This window comes from Salvelinus sp. IW2-2015, linkage group LG17, assembly GCF_002910315.2.
Source record: "Salvelinus sp. IW2-2015 linkage group LG17, ASM291031v2, whole genome shotgun sequence".
Taxonomy (NCBI): domain Eukaryota; kingdom Metazoa; phylum Chordata; class Actinopteri; order Salmoniformes; family Salmonidae; genus Salvelinus; species Salvelinus sp. IW2-2015.
In genome coordinates this window covers 22,736,527-22,762,082 of record NC_036857.1, presented here as the reverse complement: position 1 = coordinate 22,762,082, position 25,556 = coordinate 22,736,527, and the positions used below count along the sequence as shown (strand labels likewise).

General features: G+C 42.3%; 2 protein-coding genes across 2 annotated transcripts; both read left to right on the top strand.

The window, feature by feature from the left end:
• The first annotated feature begins 14,792 nt into the window (after positions 1–14,792).
• rprm3 (reprimo, TP53 dependent G2 arrest mediator homolog 3) lies at positions 14,793–15,742 on the top strand. Its single transcript, XM_024006459.2, has one exon. It carries the CDS (start codon positions 15,176–15,178, stop codon positions 15,497–15,499), a length of 324 nt encoding a protein of 107 aa, XP_023862227.1. The 5' UTR covers positions 14,793–15,175; the 3' UTR covers positions 15,500–15,742.
• Positions 15,743–18,637: 2,895 nt separating this feature from the next.
• Positions 18,638–24,927, top strand: LOC111976579 (LETM1 domain-containing protein 1). The gene is made up of 9 exons (XM_024005523.2): positions 18,638–18,776; positions 19,171–19,325; positions 19,626–19,741; positions 19,954–20,036; positions 20,299–20,485; positions 20,777–20,878; positions 22,436–22,588; positions 24,144–24,240; positions 24,334–24,927. Exons 1-9 carry the CDS (start codon positions 18,664–18,666, stop codon positions 24,405–24,407), a joined length of 1,080 nt encoding a protein of 359 aa, XP_023861291.1. The 5' UTR covers positions 18,638–18,663; the 3' UTR covers positions 24,408–24,927.
• The last annotated feature ends 629 nt before the right edge of the window (positions 24,928–25,556 follow it).

Sequence of the window (25,556 nt, the reverse complement as noted above, 5' to 3'; positions counted from 1 at the left end):
GGAAAAGGTTATAAATGGAAGCCAAAAGGGTTCTACCTGGAACCAAAAGGGGTTCTTCAATGGGTTATCCTATGGGGACAGCCAAATAACCCTTTTTGGTTCAAGATAGCACTTTTTTTCTAAGAGTGTATAGCTTTCTGGATTCTGTGTATGGCCAACCCAGATCTGTCTCATATGTCAATGGTTTCTCTCACTTGTGATTGGATACCTTTCATTAAACACGGGATAGTCTATACATAAAACTGTATGATTCAATCATAAATTAGGTTCAACGCACGTTACCTTCCTTACAAGTAAAAAGAAAGCCAGCATAATGACTGTTGTGACCTTTTTATTGACAAGTCTTTAGTGAGCTAGCCAGCTACTTTTCACGTTGTGAAATGCTAGTAAGCGTTAGTTCACCAGGGAAGGGTTATTTAGCTAGCTATTTAACGTTTACTCACCGTTCATGTAGTCAAACTTGCTAGGTAACGTTAGGCCGGTGTTGTGCAGAAAAGCTCCCACCTACCAGAAACTTTCTGTGGCACACACTACTGGTCAACATGAGCTACCAAAATTATTCAGACGTGTGCCAGGCCTTGCAGACCCAAAATAGAAGGGAGGGAGAGAATTTCTGCAGGCAAGAAAATAGCCTTTCCTAAATCCTCTGCCCCTTCTAATTTCCTTAATTTTGTGGCACACATCAGTCAAATACTTTCTATAGAATAAACTTCTTGTTTGGCAGGGGGGAGCTTTTCAGCACAACACCGGAAAACCCAGTGACAATACTCTGGTCTGTAGCTGCCATTTTCCGGTGAGAGAGAAATGGCCCTGTATTTACCATAAAATGTAGCTCATCTACCATGGCAGAAGAGAAAGATCCAGACTGTTGATTGGGAAAAAAGAACAAACAATAACGCATGAGGATTGAGTGTTGAGGGACCACTTGTCACATTGTCCAAGGTGTGTTTGTGTTATGATAATTAATTTTCCATCCAGATAAAGATGTTGATACGGCATTGAAAAAGACCCACCACTGACCAAATGTCTCTTTGTTTTCCAGTCTAATAGGAGTGCATCCCTCAGGCCATCCGGTGCATGGACATCCTGTGCCAGTGTGATCCGAGCGCGAGCGTCCAGTTGTAGAGACTACAGCGGATCGAGCATGTGGACGGACAGGTCAGTTACTCATCAAATATGATACAATATTGTGTAAAACATTGAATTTGTAGATGCATCGACATTTTGACTTTATTACCCCTTTTCCCTACGTTTTAGACATGAGGTGTGACATGCGGAACATCAGGCTCAACCCACTAGAAGCAGTGCATGATCAACGCCACCCTCAGCAAGGAGATGTGCTGGAAGTGATGTACTCTCTAACTCTAGGGGTAAGACATAATTTAAACATCCACAGATATACAGTACCTTCCACATTTTGTTACGTTATAGCCTTATTCCAAAATTGATTAAATAAAACCATTTCCTCAGCAATGACAAAGCGAAAACAGGTTTAAAAAAAACAGAAATACCTTATTTACATAAGTATTCAGACCCTTTGCTATGACACTCGAAATTGAGCTCCGGTGCATCCTGTTTCCATTGATCATCCTTGATGTTTCATCAACTTGATTGGAGTCCACCTGTGGAAAATTAAATTGATTGGACATGATTTGGAAAGGCAAACACCTGTCTTTATGAGGTCACACAGTTGACAGTGCGTGTCAGAGCAAAAACCAAGCCATGAGGTCGAAGGAATTGTCTGAAGAGCTCCGAGACAGGATTGTGTCGAGGCACAGATCTAGGGAAGGGTACCAAAACATTTCTGCACCATTGAAGGTCCCCAAGGACACAGTGGCCTCCATCCTTCTTAAATGGAAGAAGTTTGGAACCACCAAGACTCTTCCTAGAGCTGGAACCCGATGGTCACTCTGACAGAGCTCTAGAGTTCCTCTGTGAAGATGGGAGAACCTTCCAGAAGGAAAACCATCTCTGCAGCACTCCACCAATTAGGCATTTATGCTAGAGTGGCCAGACGGAAGCCATTCATCAATAAAAGGCACATGACAGCCCGCTTGGAGTTTGCCAAAAGGCACCTAAAGGACTCTCAGACCATGAAACCCCACCTCTTTAAGGAATACCTAGGATAGGATAAAGTAATCCTTCTAACCCCCCCCCCCCCCTTAAAAGATTTAGATGCACTATTGTAAAGTGGCTGTTCCACTGGATGTCATAAGGTGAATGCACCAATTTGTAAGTCGCTCTGGATAAGAGCGTCTGCTAAATGACTTAAATGTAAATGTAAATGTAATGAGAAACAAGATTCACTGGTCTGATGAAACCAAGATTGAATTCTTTGTGTCATGTCTGGAGGAAACCTACGGTGAAGCATGGTGGTGGCAGCATCATGCTGTGGGGATGTTTTTCAGCTGCAGGGACTGGGAGACTAGTCAGGATCGAGGCAAAGATGAACGGAACAAAGCACAGAGAGATCCTTGATGAAAACCTGTTCCAAAGCGCTCAGGACCTGGGGCGAAGGTACACCTTCCAACAGGACAACTACCCTAAGCACACAGCCAAGACAGCGCAGGAGTGGCTTCGGGACAAGTCTCTGAATGTCCTTGAGTGGCCCAGACAGAGCCCGGACTTGAACCCGATCTAACATCTCTGGAGAGATCTGAAAATAGCTGTCCAGCAAGGCTCCCCATCCAACCTGACAGAGCTTGAGAGGATCTGCAGAGAACAATGGGAGAAACTCCCCAAATACAGATGTGCCAAGCTAGTAGCGTCATACCCAAGAACACTCAAGTCTGTAATTGTTGCCAAAGGTGCTTCAACAAAGTACTTAGTAAAGGGTCTGAATACCTATGTAAATGTAATATTTCAGTTGTTACTTTTTAATAAATTAGCAAAAATGTCTAAACCTGTTTTGCTTTGTCATTATGGGTATTGTGTGTAGATTGAGGGGGGAAGAAAACATTTTAATCCATTTTAGAATAAGGCTGTAAGTAACAAAATGTGGAAAAAGTCAAGGGATCTGCATACTTTCTGAAGGCACTGTATATTCCCACTGTAAATTCCCATGTAAAATGCTATGTGAATTTTGTTGTCCTACTAAATGAAACTGAAGACATGCACTCAGACCAGCCTTTGTGATTGAACTTTCGTTAACTACATTACTTTAGTTGGCTGCTTTCAGCAAAACTTATTATATTCTGGGAGCGTAGTGTGTGTGTGTATGAATTGTGAAATATTTTTGGACCATTGGCTACCCTGAAAACATGAGGAGCAATATGAGTCTGTCAGAGGTTGCCACGCTGGATGGTGATGGTGATTGAGACTTTGGTGGTCCCTACAACGAAGAAGCAGGTGTCCCTTCCAGTGATGCGGACCTTGGACCTGGTGCCATTAAGGATAGTCTTCACGGAGGCTGTAAGACCCTCCCTCCTTCTTGGTCTCCCGAGTGGCGCAGTGGTCCAAGGCACTGCATCGCAGTGCTAGCTGTGCCAATAGTGATCCTGGTTTGAGTCCAGGCTCTGTCGCAGCCGGCCGCGCGCACAATAGGCCCAGCGTCGTTAGGGGAGGGTTTGGCCGGCTGGGATGTCCTTGTCCCATTGCGCTCTAGCGACTCCTGTGGCGAGCCGGGCGCATGCACGCTGACACGGTCGCCTGGTGTACGATGTTTCCTCCGACACATTGGTGCGGCTGGCTTCTGGGTTAAGCGAGCATTGTGTCAAGCAGCAGTGCAGCATGGCTGGGTCTTGTTTCGGAGGACACACGGCACTCGACCTTCACCTCTCTCGACTCCGTACGGGATTTGCAGCAATGGGACAAGACTGTAACTACCAATTGGATACCATGAAATTGGGGAGAAAAAGGGGTACTTAAAAAAAAAAAACTCCCTCCTTGATATTGAAATCCTTTCAACTGCCTATTCAATGGTAATGTCCCTTGCACTATAGGGACACTTGACCACCACCACTGCTATGGTGACCACAAAGCCCTGACTTCTCACATCCATGCCTGTTGCCATTTGAATGCCTTGATGCCCTCCTCTTTGTTATTTGTGCCCCACTTTACAGAACACCCCATCCAACGACTGATCTGAGGACCCTTTTTAGCAGCGGCGGAGTAACGCGCTTGGCCCTTACCACTGCTCCATAATTGCTGGCCGTCAACCTCCTTTTCCTCATGGTGTGCCTGTTGGAGTTGGTGCAAGGGTAGCGGTTGTTATGGCTCCTGTTCAAGAAGACATGCTATTCCACTGAACCTGCCACAGAGACTGTTCCTTAGCCACTGAAGATCCTGCTCTGTGGGCTCTCGGGACAGAAGGTTGTAGTCTTCTGCCAGGTACAGGTCCTCCACTGATTGCACCTGGTTGGACACCGCTGGTTTCCTCCACTTGCATTCCACATCCATATGCCTGATATTGTGAACCGACAAAATAGGCTGCATGGCAAGACTTATGAGCTCCACTGAGGCATTCCCATGTGGTATAGAGAATCCCCATGTCAGCTATAGAGACCTGCCAAGAGGAAGGATTTAAAGTGCCACATGCCTTTCAATGCATGACTTGGAACATCTTGAAATGCATTTATTGCAATAAATGTGCTAAATAAATAAAGTTTGATTTGATCGAGGATATTACAGCTGTAGAATATTTAATAAACACGTTTTCACATGAGGACATGTGAAGTTTTTCCATAAACCTTTAATTGATATAGGGCTCCCGAGTGTCGCAGCGGTCTAAGGCACTGCATCTCAGTGCAAGAGGCATCACTACAGTCCCTGGTTTGAATCCAGGCGGAATCACATCCGGCCATGATTGGGAGTCCTACAGAGCGTTGCACAGTAGTCCGGGTTTGGCCGGGGTAGGCTGCCATTGTAAATAACAATTGGTTCTTAACTGACTTGCCTAGTTAAATAAAGGTTACATTACAACCACAACAAAAAATATATAGTGGGAAGGATCCTATAAATCAAGACTGGATAAATACTCCAAATCAATAAATACTGTGCCTTTGAAGATTTGTCATGAAACTACAATACAGGCTGGATGTCTAAACAAAGTCAATTCTGAATGTCAATATATTTTTAGATTAATTCTCATCAATGACAACATTCTAGAACTGAGTTATCACTCATCGAAGTCTGGTATCTGGGGTAATCTGGTTAATGATTATATACAGTGGGGCAAAAAAGTATTTAGTCAGCCACCAATTATGCAAGTTCTCCCACTTAAAAAGATGAGAGAGGCCTGTAATTTTCATCATAGGTACACTTCAACTATGACAGACAAAATGAGAAGAAAAAAAATCCAGAAAATCACATTGTAGGATTTTTAATGAATTTATTTGCAAATTATGGTGGAAAATAAGTATTTGGTCACTAACAAACAAGCAAGATTTCTGGCTCTCACAGACCTGTAACTTCTCTTTAAGAGGCTCCTCTGTCCTCCACTCGTTACCTGTATTAATGGCACCTGTTTGAACTTGTTATCAGTATAAAAGACACCTGTCCACAACCTCAAACAGTCACACTCCAAACTCCACTATGGCCAAGACCAAAGAGCTGTCAAATTTGTCTACAAAATTGTAGACCTGCATCAGGCTGGGAAGACTGAATCTGCAATAGGTAAGCAGCTTGGTTTGAAGAAATCAACTGTGGGAGCAATTATAGAAATGGAAGACATACAAGACCACTGATAATCTCCCTCGATCTGGGGCTCCACGCAAGATCTCACCCCGTGGGGTCAAAATGATCACAAGAACGGTGAGCAAAAATCCCAGAACCACACGGGGGGACCTAGTGAATGACCTGCAGAGAGCTGGGACCAAAGTAACAAAGCCTACCATCAGTAACACATACGCCGCCAGGACTCAAATCCTGCAGTGCCAGACGTGTCCCCCTGCTTAAGCCAGTACATGTCCAGGCCCGTCTGAAGTTTGCTAGAGAGCATTTGGATGATCCAGAAGAAGATTGGGAGAATGTCATATGGTCAGATGAAACCAAAATATAACTTTTTTGGTAAAAACTCAACTCGTCGTGTTTGGAGGACAAAGAATGCTGAGTTGCATCCAAAGAACACCATACCTACTGTGAAGCATGGGGGTGGAAACATCATGCTTTGGGGCTGTTTTTCTGCAAAGGGACCAGGACGACTGATCCGTGTAAGGGACAGAATAAATGGGGCCATGTATCGTGAGATTTTGAGTGAAAACCTCCTTCCATCAGCAAGGGCATTGAAGATGAAACGTGGCTGGGTCTTTCAGCATGACAATGATCCCAAACACACCGCCCGGGCAACGAAGGAGTGGCTACGTAAGAAGCATTTCAAGGTCCTGGAGTGGCCTAGCCAGTCTCCAGATCTCAACCCCATAGAAAATCTTTGGAGGGAGTTGAAAGTCCGTGTTGCCCAGCAATAGCCCCAAAACATCACTGCTCTAGAGGAGATCTGCATGGAGGAATGGGCCAAAATACCAGCAACAGTGTGTGAAAACCTTGTGAAGACTTACAGAAAACGTTTGAACTCTGTCATTGCCAACAAAGGGTATATAACAAAGTATTGAGAATAACTTTTGTTATTGACCAAATACTTATTTTCCACCATAATTTGCAAATAAATTCATTAAAAATCCTACAATGTGATTTTCTGGATTTTTATTTCTTATTTTGTCTGTCATAGTTGAAGTGTACCTATGATGACAATTACAGGCCTCTCATCTTTTTAAGTGGGAGAACTTGCACAATTGGTGGCTGACAATACTTTTTTGCCCCACTGTAATTGATTAAGTGTCTTTTTCCTTGGAGAATGTTGACAGCTGTATAGAACACATTGTATTGCTAAGATGCTTAAACTTAATTTAATAGCTACACTTACCGACACAGGATAAACTTTATCCCTCATGCTGGCCCTGACCAAACCAGTAGGATGCCCGTCAATAGCTGTACTTACAGTGGTCTTACAGTGGTCTTCTCCACATGGCCAGACTTACAGTGGTATTGTCCCATTTTAATGTTCTTATGCTCATCCTTGAAAAATGCCTTAAGGCCTGAAATAGACACCATGGTTGATGTACTGTAAAAAACAATTATCTAGGCTAAGATCTACTGCTCTGCTAACTAGCTAGCTAAAGTGGTGTCAGTGGTTAGCTAACACATAAGAGGTTCATTGATTGATTTATTGATTGATTGAACACAGAAGGTCTCTCTGATCGCACTGGTTAGTTAGTAGTCTTGCTGAGGTCTTCTCTGTTGCTAATTAGCATTTTGAATTTTTGAGAGTAAATTGAGGAGAATTTATTGATAAAACTCGCCTGGTCCGTGAGAGAATTAAACGGTTCTCAAAACGTCACGCCAGGATAAGACTACACTAAACACAGACCTTATATGAAGTAGTTCTAAAATCCCAGATGCAAAAATGACTGGTGAAAAAACAATTGGAATCATTACCGTGTTTTACCGGTTTTATAGGTATTATGACACGTGCACTGTGCCGGGCTATACAATCAATACTGTGTCTGTCTGTATGACTACTGCCTAGTTCAAATGACTATAGAGATATAAGACTCACATTCTTTCACAGATTATTTCACCTTGTCCCATTAAGCTACTCCTACTGCATGCATGTGTCCCATCTAAGCCTTTACAAGGGGCTTCAACTAAGAGACAGGTGGTAGTGATACTGTACATGTGCAGGTGTTTTAGTTTCCCATTGTCTGATATTGAAAAACTCCTAAACCTGAACATATTCTGGTTTAATATGCCTTACTATTAGGGAAGGACAAGAAACCCAAATGACAGTGTTGGGAAGAGGTGCATATTGAGCAGGGAGGGAATGTTTTTCGCTTGATGTTCAGATTACGAAATTCAATGTCTGCTATGGAAACCTAATATGAACCTGTGAAGGTCATGGCAACCTTATAATAAAAAATACCAAGACTCATCCAGCAAGAGTAATTGGATAGAGTCACTATCACTCTGATTACAGCAGTTATGTGGGTGATGGCATGCTGTGGTGCGTATGAGTACCCCACCATTTGAAAAAGAGAAATCACGTTTCTTAAAGAGCACATGAAGAGAACTGAAAAGGCATAGATTTACAATCTTCAGAAGGGTAAGAGTACAGGGTCACTCCAGCCCAGACCCCGCCACCGACTGTCTACCAACCATGCACTGTTTTGGAATTGGGGTGGCTGTGAGAACATGAGAATGTTACAATTCTAAAACAAGAGTGACAGGGAGGCTTGGGCTCCACTTCTCTTGGACGCACGCCTGAAACTTGTTTGCGGCAGGCACACCACCCAGACATCCAGCCAGCCCAGGCATGAGGAGGTCAGAGGGATCACATGCCAGACACAAGCAGCCACGTGAAATAAAATAAAGCTAAGGCCCAGAGCGGTCAGAGGCAAATGCAAGAGTCTGGAAATATATAATTTTATACTAATTAAATTTCTCAGAAAAAAATTGACTTTGTTTAACAAGTAAAAAATAAACAGTGGTGGATTTGGCCTCAAAAGAAGGATACATATGCAGAAAATAACCTCATACCTACAGCAAAATATGGTGGTGGATATTTGATGTTATGGGGCTATTTTGCTTCCACAAGTACTGGGGCCCTTTTTAAGGTCAACAGCATCATGAATAAGTAAGAGGACATTTTAGGAAAAAACGTGGTTGCGTCAGACAGGAGGCTGAAACTTGGTGGATCTTCCAGCAAGACAATGTTCAGTGTACAGACTTGAACCCCTTTGAAAACATGTGGTTTAAATTGAAGAGGGCAGTCCATAAGCGCTGCAGACCAAAGGATATCTAGGATCTGGAAAGATTCTGTATGGAACAATGGTCTAAGATCACTCCCAATGTGTTCTCCAATCTCATTAAACATTACAGAAACATACTAAGTGTCATTATTCTTACAAGGGGAGGGTGCACAAAGTATTCAAAATAGGGGTGCCAATAATGTCAACACCTATCTGAGAGCAATTGTATTAGTATAAAATAATATATTTTTCAAAAAATGTTGAGTATACAGTATGGCTCAGTATTTTCATTATTTATGTATTGCTCAGTATTTTCATTATTAAATGACTATCGCCCCGTAGCACTCACTTCTGTCATATTTAAGTGCTTTGAGAAGCTAGATCATATCACCTCCACCTTACGTGACACTCTAGACCCACTTCAATTTGCATACCGCTCTGATAGATCCACAGACGATGCAATCGCCATCACACTGCCCTATCCCATCTGGACAAGAGGAATACCTATGTAAAACTGCTGTTCATTGACTACAGCTCAGCCTTCAACACCATAGTACCCTCCAAGCTCATCATTTAGCTCGGGGCCCTGGGTCTGAACCTGCCCTGTGCAACTGGGTCCTGGACTTCCTGACGGGACGCCCCCAGGTGGTGAAGATAGAAAACAAGACCTCCACTACGCTGATCCTCAACACATGGGCCCCACAAGGGTGCGTGTTCAGCCCCCTCCTGTAATCCCTGTTCACCCATGACTGCGTGGCCACTCACACCTCCAACTCAATAATCAAGTTTGCAGACGACACAACAGTAGTATGCCTGATTACCAACAATGACAAGACAGCCTACAGGGATGTGAGGGCCCTGACAAGGTGGTGCCAGGAAAATAACCTCTGCCTCAACGTCAACAAAACGAAGGAGCTGATTGTGGACTTCAGGAGACAGCAGAGGGAGCACGCCCCCATCCACTTCGACGGAGAAGGTGAAAAAGCTTAAAGTTCCTCAGTGTACACATCACTGACAATCTGAAATCATCCACCCACACAGATAGTGTGGTGAAGAAGGTGCAACATTACCTCTTCAACCTCCGGAGGCAAAGACACTTACAAACTTTTACAGATGCACCATTGAGAACATCCTGTCGGGCTGTATCATCGCCTGGTACGGCAACTGCACCACCTGCAACCGCAGGGCTCTCCAGGGGGTGGGGTGGTCTGCCCAACGCATCACCGGGGGGACACTGCCTGCCCTTCAGGACACCTACAGCACCCGATGTCACAGGAAGGCCAAAAAGGTAATCAAGGACATTAACCACCCGAGCCACTGCCTGTTCACCCCGCTATCAACCAGAAGGCGAGGTCAGTACAGGTGCATCAAAGCTGGGACCGAGAGACTGAAAAACAGCTTCTATCTCAAGGCAATCAGACTGTTAAATAGCCATCAATAGCCGGCTACCACTCGGTTACTCAACCCTTAGAGGCTGCTGCCCTATGTACATAGACATGGAATCACTGGTCACTTTAATAATGGAACACCGGCCACTTTAATGTTTATATACTGTTTTACTCATTTCATGTGTATATACTGTATTCTACTGTATTCTAGTCAATGCCACTCTGACATTGCTTGTCCTAATATTTATATATTTCTGAATTCCATTATTTTACTTTGAGATTTGTGTGTATTGTTGTGAATTGCTAGATATTACTGCATGGCACGGAACTAGGAACACATAGATTTTGCTACATCCACAATAACATCTGCTAAATATTTGTATGTGACCAATAACATTTGATTTTATATTATACATTATTTTTTGTTCATCTTTTTCAAGGGTGCCAATCATTTTGGAGGTGACTGTAAATGTCATGTGATGAGAGATTGGTGGCGTTGGCATTTGATCAAATGCACCCATTGCATTCTTATCCATTGGTGGCACCATAGACCGTAGTCTCTCATGCTGGGACAAGGAGTAAGGCTACCAAAGCTGTTAACAGACACCACATGTTCAGATTCAGCAAAAGTGTAGATTCAGTGCCTTCAGAAACTATTCACACCCCTTGACTTTTTTCACATTTTGTTGTTTTACAGCCTGAAGTTAAAATGGATTAAATTTAGATTTTGTGTCACATGCCTACACACAATAACCCGTAATGTCAAAGTGGAATTATGTTTTTAGAAATGTTTACAAATGTATAGAAATGAAAAGCTGAAATGTATTGAGTCAATAACTATTCAACCCCTTTGTTATGGCAAGCCTAAATAAGTTCAGGGGTAAAAATGTGCTTAACAAGTCACATAAGTTGCATGGACTCTCTGTGTGTAATAATAGTGTTTAACATGATTTTTGAATGACTACCTCATCTCTGTACTCCACACATACAATTATCTGTAAGGTCCCTCAGTTGAGCAGTGAATTTCAAACACAGATTCAACCACAAAGACCAGGGAGGTTTTCCAATGCCTTGCAAAGAAGGGTACATATTGGTAGATTACAAAAAAAAGTGCAGACTTTGAATATCCATTTGAGCTTGGTGAAGTTATTAATTACACTTTGGCTGGTGTATCAATACACCCAGTCACTACAAAGATACAGGCCTCCTTCCAAAATCAGTTGCCGGAGAGGAAGATAACCGCTCAGGGATTTCACCATGAGGCCAATGGTGACTGTAAAACAGTTATAGAGTTTAATGGCTGTGATAGGAGAAAACAAAGGATGGATCAACAACGTTGTAGTTACTCCAGAATATTAACCTAAATTACAGAGTAAAAAGAAAGAAGCCTGTACAGAATAAAAATATTCCAAAACATGCATCCTGTTTGAAATAAGGCACTAAAGTAAAACTTCAAAAAATGTGGAAAATAAATGTACTTTATGTCCTGAATACAAAGTGTTGTGTTTGGGGAAAATCCAGCCCAGCACATGAATGATTACCACTCTGTCACATCTGCTCCTGTCACGCCCTCTAGTGCTCATCCGGTGTCTCCTTGTCCTGCCGCCACTCCCCCAGTGCTCTCTCCCTCTCCCTCTCCCTTTCTCTCTGTGTGCGTGTGTGATTGTGTGGGAGGAGACAGGTGTGCCGGAGTCAGAGCAGATCCCCACCAGCTGCAAACTGTTCCATAATCAAGACCTCTACAAATACTCAGTCCTGCCACTTCCACACTGCCAGATCGTAATCTCTGCCCAGTCAGTCTATGTTTCTAGCCTTTTTTTCCTGTTGTGCCTGGTTTCCCTTGCCTGATGCTGTTTTCCTCTCTGCTACAGTTCTGCACGCTCTGACTCTGGTCCCTGTCTCCAGTCCGAATTCATGTCAGTCCTGCTACTCTGTCCTGAATTCCACACTTTACGCTCCCTTGGATTCCCCTCCAGACCTGCTTACCCTGTCCCACACCTCTCGCTCCAGCCTCAGCCTCCGCACCTGGTTTCCAGCAACCCGTCCAAGCTTCCCCTGGCCTGCACTCAATCTTCCCCCCGTGTTTCATTAAATACCTTGGTTACCTCATCCCAGTCTCCTCGTCTGAGTCTGCTCTTGGGTTCACCTGTTCCGCTCCTCGTGACACACTCTTCATACTTTCAAGCATGGTGGTGGCTGCATCATGTTAAGGGTATGCCTGTCATCGGCAAAGACTATGGTGTTTTTCAGGATAAAAAGAAACGGAATAGAGCTAAGTATAGGCAAAATCCTAGAGGAAAACCTGGTTCAGTCCACTTTCTAACAGACACTGGGAGACGAATGCACCTTTCTGCGGAACAATAACCTAAAACACAATGCCAAATATACTCTGGAGTTGCTTACCAAGACAATATTGAATGTTCCTGAGGATCCTAGTTACAGTTTTGACTTAAATTCGCTTGAAAATCTACGGCAAGAAATGAAAATGACTGTCTAGCAATGATCAACAACCAACTTGACAGAGCTTGAATTATTTTTAAGGAATAATGGGCAAATATTGTGCAATCTAGGTGTGCAAAGCTCTTAGTCTTACCCAGAAAGACTCACAGCTGTAATCACTGCCAAATGTGATTCTGACATGTATTGGCTCAGGGGTGTGAATACTTATGTAAATGAGATATTTCTATATTTCGTTTTCAATACATTTGCAAACATTTCTAAAAACATGTTTTCACTTTGTCATTATGGCGTATTGTGTGTAGATGGGTGAGATTTTTTATTTAATACATTTTGAATTCAGGTTGTAACACAACAAAATGTGGAGTAAGTCAATGGGTATGAATACTTCTGAAGGCACTGTATGGGCTGGCAGACAGATCGAGGAACCTCCCAGTCAGAGCAATGGTGGCTGATCAGTTAGAGCACCTGCTCAATGGTTATTCTAAACTAGGGGTGGCCAACAGTCCTCCCTGAGACCTTAAGTTAAGGTGAGGCCAGATATGAGTCAAAAACAGCAGGTTCATGAGGATTGCCCCCCCCCCCACCCCTTCTGGAATGGTTGGTTGAGAATCACAGATCTGCTCTTGCACATAAACAGCACAACAACCAAAAATCTTGAGCTCTGAATAAAACCCCACTTTGCTGAAAATTCCTACCCCTATTGAAATACAGAGATATGTTTGTGTAGGCCAAGGGAATCCCAAGCCATGTGTCTAAACCAATTACCATCTCAAGTAGTTGTTAGGCTAGAAGGAACCTATTTGTGAGTTTCTGATGTCCACATATTGTAGGATTTAGGCCTACATATAACAATATCATTTTAGCAGCTCAATCAATGCAACGAAAATGGTATTTCATTAAGAATCACACATATTCAATGGCTCCAACTATAAAAGGGATTAAAAAGAAATTAAACTAGTTGAAGTAAGTGCCAGTCATGTTTTATTCAGAGTATAGGCCTACGCCATGTTTTAGGGGGATTCAAATGATCTCAGCCCAGATGGCGACAGGGAAGGAGGCAGGCTGTCATCTGAACACCTCCAATATTAGACGCCAATTTTAAAATAGCCAGTCATCACATGAATTCAATAATGACACTTGGATGAGACTCAGTATGTGTCGGCAGGGCAAATCCCAATTCTAGGATTAACGCACCACTTGTGGCCTTGGAGCTCTGTAAATGTAATTTGAACCGCTCATGCTTGCATACCTGTGGCTTGAGAAACATTAAAAAAACACCAATTGGAACAAGGACATTTTGGAGATATGAAATAAAAGTGCCCATGAGAGATAACACAGTATCACCAAGGTCCTAATCGAAGCAGACTGGACAGGTTTTTCCAAATTCTAATCGATATAATCCGTTCGGTTGTTGAAATTAATTATATGAGTAGTCAGTGGAAAGAGGAAAACATCAATAATAGGCCTAGATGTATATGGAGACGATGGGTTTCAAAATATTATTATATTCTTTGTTTGCTTGTGTGCATATGTAACGGATGTGAAATGGCTAGCTAGTTAGCGGGTACGCGCTACTACCGTTTCAATCAGTTACGTCACTTGCTCTGAAACCTAGAAGTAGTGTTGCACCTTGCTCTGCAAGGGCCGTGGCCTTTGTGGAGCGATGGGTAACGACGCTTCGTGGGTGTCAGTTGTTGATGTGTGCAGAGGGTCCCTGGTTCGCGCCCGTGTCGGGGCGAGGGGACGGTTTAAATTGAACCGCTCATGCTTACATACCTGTGGCTTGAGAAACATTAAAAAAACACCAATTGGAACAAGGACATTTTGGAGATATGAAATAAAAGTGCCCATGAGAGATAACACAGTATCACCAAGGTCCTAATCGAAGCAGACTGGACAGGTTTTTCCAAATTCTAATCGATATAATCCGTTCGGTTGTTGAAATTAATTATATGAGTAGTCAGTGGAAAGAGGAAAACATCAATAATAGGCCTAGATGTATATGGAGACGATGGGTTTCAAAATATTATTATATTCTTTGTTTGCTTGTGTGCATAGAAAGTCAAGAAAATAGAATACTCCGCTTCAAATTCATTAACACTGCCATCAGGTGGACATGACAAGTGACGCAAAGGCGGCCCAAGAATATCGAGAAGCGCGCGCGAACACACACACACACACGCCTACTTTAAAAGCCTCGTGTCAGAAACATAGCTTGGCAAAGAACCTTCAGAGAGCAGTGTGTCGTTACACTAAAAAGAATGGAAGTCTTTGCGGTCTCGTTTTTATTCAATAAATGCTGAACCTTTTATTAACCTTCATCTGACTTGAACGCTGACCCTCGTGTCATACTTTATTTAGTTGTTCTTGAAATATCATAGTTCGGGGAGTAGCCTATTTCACTGGGAATTTGAGAATCATTTCACCCAAGAATCACATTTTCTGAGAATCATGAAACATTTGCCATTCTGCGCCTCTAGCCTACAGAAGACGATTGAGTAACTTCATAGAGTTGGATAAGTCCGATTTAATTGAAGAAAAAAGAAAGCAGGCAATTTATTGCAGGAAAAAAACGATTTCAACAACATGGATGTCGCCGGGAAAATACTGAATAAAACAGTGTCCGAAGAAGAGCACTCTGGATTTGACACTGTGCGTGTATGCTGCAACGTTTCAGCAGCAGCAGTTATCACCGACAATGGATTCGGTGCGTCTCATCCAGAGGAACATGACCTCTTCATAATGCGTGTGGTGCAGATCGCGGTCCTGTGCGTATTGTCACTCACTGTGATTTTTGGCATATTTTTCCTTGGTTGCAATCTTCTAATTAAAACAGAAAGTATGATCAGTCTTTTTGTAGAAGACCGGAGACCGTCTACGGACAATGATATGATCATGGTTGCCTCATAGGATTGTAGGCCTACTTGTTTTTTAAAGTAATGTATTTAAAAAAAAGCATCTTTATTTTATTTTCAAATCATAAAGTTTCCAGTATGTTTCTTGAATATTATTATTCACTGTTCGTATCACCATTTTGTTGAAAGAGAACCCTTTAAAAGTTTAATTGTCAAAATCGGGCTTGTTTTCTTTTTACAGCCTATACCTACCCTATAGAATGTTTTCCATCATTGTAGGAATACCAATAAAAATCTATGTGTGGGATATCAGTAAACTTCTTTTGCTTCTTTTGTGCGAGTTTAAAAACAAATGACATTATGCAGTTGAATGGAAATAGCTAAAGTCAAAGGTAAGGCATGTGACTTCTTATAAACGTGCTGCTGAAGGCCACCACTAATCAGGAGGTTGACCAACGCGGGTGGCAGTGGAAAAAACATAATCCAAATAAGGGATTAGAATGCCATACTATATAAAATCAATTTGCCCCCCCCCCATCCTATAGCTCTCAAATCTTACTACAGACTTTTTAGCACTATAGCTTTCAGCAGTCATGTATTACAAGCATCATGTTTTACTAGAGAGTATCTTGGTTTAGGTGATCACGATCAACCACAACCTGGTTAATCCATCTTGTTTTGGAGCTATGCAATATATGGTTGTACTCGAGGCTTTTATGCATAGCCTACAGTTTTTCCACTCACAAACAAATATAGTAAAATTCAAAGGGAGTGAGAGGTGTACTAAGCCACAGCAATGCACCCATGCAACCTCTGATTATGGAATGGATCTATACGTTAATCTTCAGTAGATAACCAACAGTAATTTACAGTCTATTGATGATTTTTAACGAAGATAGCACAATGCGATAATTATTTTCTGTCTAATGCACTGCTACATGCCAAGGGCTATGTCAGACCATTCATCTTTGGTGATTTGATCATGCGTATTTAGTTGCTCTGACCGATTGCTATTAGGATCGTGTCTTTAGGATCAGACTGCCAGAGGAACTCGTCCCCCATATTTCAAGTAGAACAGTAGGACTCCTAGAGCTTCAACCTTGAGCTCATCATCATCATCATCATCATCATCATCATCATCATCATCATCATCATCAGTGAAAACAGCTGCAATACCTTCCCATCACGACAAGGGCAGAACGGCCCGGCACTCCAGTCATGTGTTATGAATAGGAAGCGACAAGGGAGTCCCCCCCACCCCCCATCTGTTTCCATTTTGTTCCTTGTTCAGTCAATTTAAAGGTGATTGCCAGCAAGAAAAAATATCCACTTGGACACTTATGACAGAAACATAAAGAGCATACTAAGATGTGTGTACACACAGTGCATAACTCCTTGTCACTTTCTTTGAGAGTTGATTCCCTGTGGTTTAGCTATACACACAGCTACAGCTTTGCTGTAAAATGCAAATACGACAACATTACCAGCATTTTACCTTTTTAATCATATTTTCAGGAAGCAGCCACAACAAAAGCGCAAGACCTAACCATGTTAACGGAATTTTGCTACCCATGACGACCATGTTTGATAGAGAAAAATAAAACGTAGATGCATTTTCCACCAAAGGCAAACAACTTCAAGAATATAGGCTAGCACAGGGGGGCAGACAAAAGCTGTCATCGCAGTCCCTCTTACCAGAGAACCCACTTGCTCAGAGCTGGTGTGCTCAACTGCCACAGTGGATTAAATGAGCCAGCTGAGATGCGTCTGGTTAGGGCAGACCTGTGGCTCTGATACAAATTTAATGGACATTGACAGTGATGACGCTTGCAGTAGCTAGTCTTTATGAACAGTACATCAAGTCCAACTTAAATCCAATCTGCTCAAATGCCCCTTCCATTTCACTCCTTCAGTTCTCTGTAGCACAACATGCAAATTAGTAGACATGTAAATGTTCATGGGGACAGAACATTACTCCACCTCACATTATGAAACATTTTTATAGGCCAAAATCCAATTATATAAAACCAAATCACTGAAAGATCAAAGCAAGATCCATTGAGGCTAAATCAACTTTACACAGTCAGAGTAATGAGCATCTCGAAGAGGTCTAATTATGTGCAATACAGTGGAATATCTTAATCTCTCTGCAGGAGGGCGTCAGGAACATACATTAACAGCCTACATGCAGAGTTTGTATAGGGAAACACTTCCGCAAAAATCATATTACAAAAGGGGAACACACAAACACTAATCACCATGTCAAAGGTTAGGTTACAAACCATGCATTTATAGTCAAACAAAATAGTCAATGTGATTTATTTTCTCAAATGTGCATAGTCAATAAGTCAAAGTGAAGTAACATTTTATTTAACCGTTATTTAACTAGGCAAGTCAGTTAAGAACAAATTCTTATTTACAATGACGGCCTACCCTGGCCAAACCTGGACGACGCTGGGCCAATTGTGCGCCGCCCTATGGGACTCCCAATCATAGCCGGATGTGATACAGCCTGGATTCAAACCAGGGACTGTAGTGACGCCTCTTGCACTGAGATGCAGTGCCTTAGACTGCTTCGCCACTCGGGAGAATAATATAGCATGCATCTATATAAAACATAAAAACTGCCAGAGTGCCTCTTAACTTCAATTTATGTAATTCATTCTGCCTTTATTGTCAGTCCTGGGAGAGAGGGGGGGGAGCAACTCGATATTAGGAAGGTGTTCCTAATGTTCCCCGCAGGTGAAGAAGCCAGATATGGACATCCTGGGCTGGTGTGGTTACATGTGGTCTGTGGTTGTGATGCAGGTTGGACCTACTGCCAAATGAGTGGCCTTTTATTGTCCCCAGCCAAAGGTGCACCTGTGTAATGATTATGCAGTTTAATCAGCTTCTTGATATGCCACACCTGTCAAGTGGATGGATTATCTTGGAAAAGGAGAAATGCTCACTAACAGGGATGTAAAGAAATTTGTGCACGACATTTGAGAGACATTTTTGTGGAAAATTTCTGAGATCTTTTATTTCAGCTCATAAAACATGGAACCAACACTTTACATGTTGCATTCATATTTTTGTTCAGTATAGTTTTAGTCATCATGCTAGAACTTAGCAACATAACAAAATGTTGCTAGACTGCGGCACGGCAAACATTGGGTACATTACGGTAATCATACAGCCAATCACGCAGAGAGAAGCTGTCAATCTGCCCTTCTAAAAATGGCGTTGTCCTGTGCGGCGGTGTGCCGCCGTTTCTTTGTGGATTTGTACGGAATCAGAACTAATAGGGTTACAGTTATATACTCCTCTTTCGCGGCCACCTCTGGAGCAAGGTATGAAAACCCATGCAAGACGTTATATACTTGTATCGTGATGTTGTTGAGCCGCTGTTATGTGGCACTTCTCTGGAGTAAACTCATTGACTGTTCGATCTGGGCGGGCAACACCCATCCACTGTTCACTGTCAGATAAAGGCTAGTTATACAACATTTTGAATTCTAACGTTACATTTTTGGCATGACAACAACTACGAGAGTTGTTGGACATAAGTCGGCACAAATGGATCTGAACCAGCTTGTAATATTAAAGTTCTGTTTTTTTTTCAATCTTATTTTGATACTGTCTGAGTTGTCAAACAGTACTACTTTTAACGACAAGTCAAACTATTAAGTACTTGAACGTATCAGCCGCTCTTGTTTCATTACAATCGTTTTGTGTCCTTTACAGACTGCCCTTGTACAGACACTACTCATCCCCCAAATCCAGGCTAGGGATTGGCCTGCAAATTGTGTCGAGGCTGCAAGGGGCCAATGCCAAATATGAACAATTCCTCCAAAGATATTTTCCTCGCTTTTATGTTCTCTATCACACTTTCACGAAAGGTAAGACTACTTGCCATAGAACTATGTTAAACTTTATAAGTGATATTGATTGGTCATCAAGCCTCCTTAGTTTATCCTTTGTTTGGCATAATGCATCTCTTTATTTGTATCTATTTGCAGATCTACATTACCTTAGCAAAATTATCTAGATACATTAAACCAATAAGATCTCACGTTTGAAGGCAAAAGAACACACACGTGGCCTAGCTCAATATGTAACAATTCCATGCATCACATAGGCAGGCTTCTGTGCTGCCAGTACACTGAAAATTAGCCATCTTTTGTATTATAATTCTTCAGGTATTCAACTCCTTTTGCAAGATGCCAAAGAGGTGACAGTGATAAAAACAAGGATGCTCACCAACAGTGTTGAAGTCCAGGACTTACCCTATCGTGATATGGAGAAACTCAGGCAGGTCGGTCGAGGCTAGGGCATACACTTGAATAACAAGGAAAGTTCTTGATAATGTGGTTAGCAGTCTTTAATCTGCATTAAAGGCTTTGAACTGTAACACTTTGACCTGCAATACATAGTACTACTTATACTATTTCTGCATGTCCAAGTCTGAAAAGTTCCCCTTAGCATGGGTTATAGTAAATGGTAACTTTTTCTTTCTTTGTTTCTCAGTTTCGCAGAGACATGATCAAAGCCATTCCGCTGCTGTTAATTTCTATTCCTCCATTTGCCAACTACTTGGTTTTTGTCCTAATGTGAGTTAATTTCAGTCATCTCCTCAACATCCTCCTTTGATTCATATTTTGTTAGAAAATAGCCTAATTCTCAAGTCAATGGGAGTTAAAAGGTTGATAAATCATTGTAAACATACAGTATGCCCCCAATGATAATACATTGTGCCCCCCCCTACAATGTATTAACCCCCCCCCCGTGTCCTGTCTTCCCTTCATCTCCCTGCCTTACATATTCCTCCATCTGCTCCTCCCTCTGCTTCCCTCCTCTCTTTTTCACTACCAGGTACCTTTTCCCCCGCCAGCTCCTGATCCGCCACTTCTGGACCCCCCAGCAGCAGACTGAGTTCCAGGGATTGAACCATTCCCACAGGGCCCAGCATCACTGGGCTGTGCTGAAGGGGCTTGAGAGTGCAGGTTCACATGTCAAAGATGGCCGCCTAAAGATCAGCCTACTAGACCTCTGCAACAAGGCGGGTGATACAGAAACACTTAACCCCTCCCTTGCATACGTCAGATGTTCAAATGTGTCCATTGTCCAACATTTTGTTAACTGTAATGCAGCTCATAAATGCTTCTAGACACTGATGTCAAATAAAATTGTCACATGCGCCGAATACCTTACAGTGAAAAGCGAACTTACAAGCCCTAACCAACAATGCATTTTTTTTTTTAAATACCTAAAAAAATAAGAAGTGAAAGTAACATGATTAAAGAGCAGCAGTAACATAACAATGTCTGACCGGTTCCATGTGTTTTTTTAGGTGCAAAGTGGGGTACACCCTAACATATCTGACATCCAGGCGATTCGAGGCTTGTTTTCTGGAGCTCCCCTGAGTATCAAAAGAATAAATGCAAATCAGATGGTCAGTTTTTCCTAGTAGTCTTTATTCAGAAATTCCCTAAAACATGAGTCCATGGGTTTACTGTATGTACAGTACCAGTCAAAAGTTTGGACACACCTACTCATTCAAGGATTTCTTTATTTTTACTGTTTTATACATTGTAGAATAATAGTGAAGACATCAAAACCTATGAAATAACACAAATGGAAGAATGTAGTAACCAAAAAAGTGTTAAACAAATTGAAATATATTTTAGATTCTTCAAAGTAGCTACACTTTTCCTTGGCAGCTTTGCACACTCTTGGCATTCTCAACTAGTTTCACCTGGAATTCTTGAAGGAGTTCCCACAAATGCTGAGCACTTGTTGGCTGCTTTTCCTTCTCTGCGGTCCAATTCATCCCAAACCATCTCAGTTGGGTTGAGGTCAGGTGATCTGATTCAGCACTCCATCACTCTCCTTCTTGGTCAAATAGCCCTTACATAGCCTGGAGGTGTGTCATTGTCCTGTTGAAAAACAAATGACAGTCCCACTAAGCCCAAACCAGATGGGATGGCATATCGCTGCAGAATGCTGTGGTAGCCATGCTGGTTAAGTGTGTCTTGAATTCTAAATAAACCAGAGTGTCACCAGCAAAGCACTCCCACACCATTACACCTCCTCCATGCTTCACGGTGGGAACCACACAAAGACACGGCGGTTGGAACCAGAAATCTCAAATTTGGACTCATCAGACCAAAGGACATATTTCCACTGGTCTAATGTCCATTGCTCATGTTTCTTGGCCCAAGCAAGTCTCTTCTTATTGGTGTCCTTTGGAGAAATGTGATCATGAAGGGCCTGATTCACGCAGTCTCCTCTGAACAGTTGATGTTGAGACATGTCTGTTACTTGAGCTCTGTGAAGCATTTATTTGGGCTGCAATTTCTGAGGCTGGGAACTCTAATGAACTTATCCTCTGCCGCAGAGGTAACTGGGTCTTCCTTTCCTATGGATCTCATTAGAGCCAGTTTCATCATAGCGCTTACTGGTTTGTGATTAAAAAATGTCTGTATTGACTGACCTTTATGTCTTAAAGTAATGGACTGTCATTTCTCTTTGCTTATTTGAGCTGTTCTTGCCATAATATGGACTTGGTATTTTTCCAAATAAGGCTATCTTCTGTATACCACCCCTACCTTGTCACAACTGATTGTCTCAAACGCATTAAGGAAAGAAATTCCACAAATTCACTTTTAACAAGGCACACCTGTTAATTGAAATGCATTCCAGGTGACTACCTTATGAAGCTGGTTGAAAGAATTCCAAGTGTGCAAAGCTGTCGTCAAGGCAAAAGGTGGCTGCTTGAAAGAATATCATAAAATATATTTTGATTTAACACTTTTTTTCTTACTACATGATTCCATGTGTTATTTCATAGTTTTGACGTCTTCACTATTCTACAATGTAGAAAATAGTAAAAATAAAGAAACCCTTGAATAAGTAGGTGGTCAAACTTTTGACTGGTACTGTATATCAGACTCACTGTATTTGTATCAGCTGAAAAATATTACATCAACATAAGTCCCTCTCTCTCCAGAGGCAACTCTGTCCCCTGTTCTTCCTGACTCCCCGCCTCCCAACTCCCATGATTGGCACTCGACTGAACAGCCACGCCATAGAGCTGCTACAGCTGGACCGTGCTCTCAGCAGACATGGCCTGCACCAGTTGGATGACTCTGAGCTGAGACAGGTCAGTGCACATCACTTGACCTCCTAATAAATACAGTGGGTATAGCAAGTCACCACCCCCTTTTCAAAGTGTTCATCTTTTGTTGCCTTACAGCATGAAATGAAAACACAATGTGACTTTTTCCAGCTTTATTTACACACAACCCACAATATCCAAGTATTTTTTTTCTCAAACTCTGAAAATCTATTAACAGTAAAATACCCTATTTGGATAAGTCTCCCCCCCCCCCCTTAGAATTGCAATTGCAAACTTTGAGGTATAACCAACCACCTTCCAGATCTCAAATCAAGCTGATTGGCTTCCATCTGTGATCAATTGTAGTGACTTTGATTAGTTCAGAATAAAAGCAGTTCATAGAGGACTGCACTGCTTAGTAGTGCATTTCAAAGCAAAGAATCCACAATGGTTGGAAAGGCACAAGTCAGGAGATGGATGTAAAAGGATTTCAAAGGCTTTGTCTATCCCTCGGAGCACAGTTTCGACCATTATTAAGAAGTGTAAGGCGTATAGCACCACCCAGACCCAGCATAATCAGGCCATCCCTCCAAACTGGATGACCGGGCAAGGAGGAGACTGATCAGAGGCTACCAAGAAACCAATGGTGACTTTGAAGGCGCTTCAGGCCTTTATGGCAAAGACTGGTTAATGTGTACATGTGACCACTATCACAAGCGCTCCACAAATCTGGCCTCTATGGGAGGGTGGCAAGAAAAATACCGCTCCTCAAAAAAATCCACATCAAGTCTCGTTTGAGCTTTGCCAAAAAGCACATTGTAGATTCTGAGGCCAAGTAGAAAAAGGTGCTTTGGCCAGATAAGAAAAATTGAACTTTCTGGCCTGAACGCAAAACGATGTCTGGCGAAAACCCAAAGACCACCATGCCTACAGTGAAGCACGGCAGTGGCAGCATCCTGTTGCGGTGGTGTTTCTCATCAGCAGGGACTGGAGCACTTGTCAGGATAGAAAGGAAAATGAACAGTGAAATATACCAACAGATTTGAGAACATAGACCTCTGCCGGGAAGGTGTTGAAACGTGAACCATGACAATAACCCAAAGCAACCATACAGTGGCTGAAGGACAAGGTGAATGTCCTTGAGTGGCCTAGTCAGAGCGCCAACCTAATCCCAATCGAATCTGTGGAATGACTTGAGTGCAGTCACCATGCAATTTGACTGAGCTTGAACAATCCCGCAAGGAAGAATGGGCAAATATCAGTCTAGGTGTGCAAAGTTAGTAGAGATCTATTCAAAGGGACTCATGGCTGAAATTCAAGCAAAAGGTGGTTCCACCAAGTATTCACTCAGGGGGGGGGTTAACTTATCCAAATAGGGTATTCTAGTTTAATTTTAATAAATTGAGTTTGTTTTTCCTCCCACTTGGATATTGTTAGTTGCTGTGTGTAAATAACTGAAAAGTCTTTCAGGCTGTAAGGCAAACATTTTGACTTTCTATACCCACTGTATCTATGTAATCGGAATCATGTCAGCAAAAACCCACATGTACAAATGGAACACATACTTGTCATATTGATAACTTGACCCTGGTCTCATCAGGCCTGCTATGTCAGGGGGCTTGATTCTGGCAGTCTCAGCATCAACCAGTGTCAGGAATGGCTTTCACAGTGGCTCCAGTTCTCCTCTCACCTGAAAGGTATCTAATGTTTCCCTCCCGATAGCGTGCTGTTCAATTAAAATATTGTGGGGGAGGGTGATATGTTTGTCCTCATGACTCTCTCTGTCCCAGGGTCAGAGGTGTCTCTGCTTGTGCACAGTATGGTCTTGCTCTCTGCCAACTACCCAAAGCCCTCCCACCATTGACAGGAAGGAACAAGGAGTGATCTGCCACTTCCATTAATTCAGCCATCTCTCACCATGCTGGGCAGGGTAACTTTTCCATGGGGTGCCAACATCTACCAACGGAAGAGATGCTAAGCTTTACAACTTGCTTTTAGAAGGACAAAGTGATTACTTAATGCAGTGGATTTGTGGTGAAGGAAATGTGATTACATAGCAACTGTTGCAATATCTTGAACTGGTCAATGTTTTCAGGCTCAATCAAATCAGTTGTCAAGTGCACAGGATACAGCAGGTGTAAATGGTACAGGGAAACACTTACTCGCAATCTCTGCTCAAGTGCAGTACTCAGCCTTGAATGTCGTTTTGTTTACTTGTAAAGCTGATGTTTTGACATAAGATGTGGAGCATAGCTGGGGGGGGGGGGTCAATCTTCTGTTAAGCTAACCATATTAACAGGTTACATTTTGAAAAATTGATTGCAGACATTCCAACCCACACCTACTACATAGCCTTCTGAGAGCATATGGTGTCATTTTACTGGCCATAGTACTGTACCAGCATAACCCCCTCTTAAGTATGCTTTTCAGATTGGGGATGAGCAACTTTGAGAGTCGAGTAGATAGAATGTTGTTACATGCAGTAAGGTGACACTGGGGAATGCCATTCAGCAGATGCTTTAATCAAAAGCGATTTAGTCATGTGGTCCTGGGAATTTAACCCGCTATAAAGGACACACTGCAATTCAACAGGCCTTTAACATGTTTCAGTTGTGACAGCACGCTTTACTTGATCAGGAATGCATTTAATTTAGGTGGAACCTTTCTACCAACAGTCGAGTAATTGCACAGCTACAGTGCTGTTAATGTTTTTTTACCTGGAAATACTGGGGGGAAAAAGGAAACACCCTCATGTGCCTTGCTGCAATCAAATTGAAATGGGGTGGTTTTGAAGTTGCCAATAAGATTCTCATACCAAATATGCAAACTAATGTTCTTACTCTATCTACTTGTTCAACTCCTTTAGATTGTTTTGAAATCAGTTCTGGTGTGATTGGTGTCAAATAAAATGTACTATCTGAAATACTTGTCAATGTAGAGAAATGCTATTTACAGGAAGAAGAAACGAGTTAGATTTGCACATTGCATTTTTACAAGCATTGTCACCAATTAT

Excerpts from the sequence above, each read along its gene's own strand:
- rprm3 (XM_024006459.2), top strand. The coding sequence starts at position 15,176 with ATGGATGTCGCCGGGAAAATACTGAATAAAACAGTGTCCGAAGAAGAG.
- LOC111976579 (XM_024005523.2), top strand. The coding sequence starts at position 18,664 with ATGGCGTTGTCCTGTGCGGCGGTGTGCCGCCGTTTCTTTGTGGATTTG. Across the intron at positions 19,326-19,625 it reads CTATCACACTTTCACGAAAG|GTATTCAACTCCTTTTGCAA; the intron begins GTAAGACTACTT and ends ATAATTCTTCAG. Across the intron at positions 19,742-19,953 it reads ATATGGAGAAACTCAGGCAG|TTTCGCAGAGACATGATCAA; the intron begins GTCGGTCGAGGC and ends TTTGTTTCTCAG.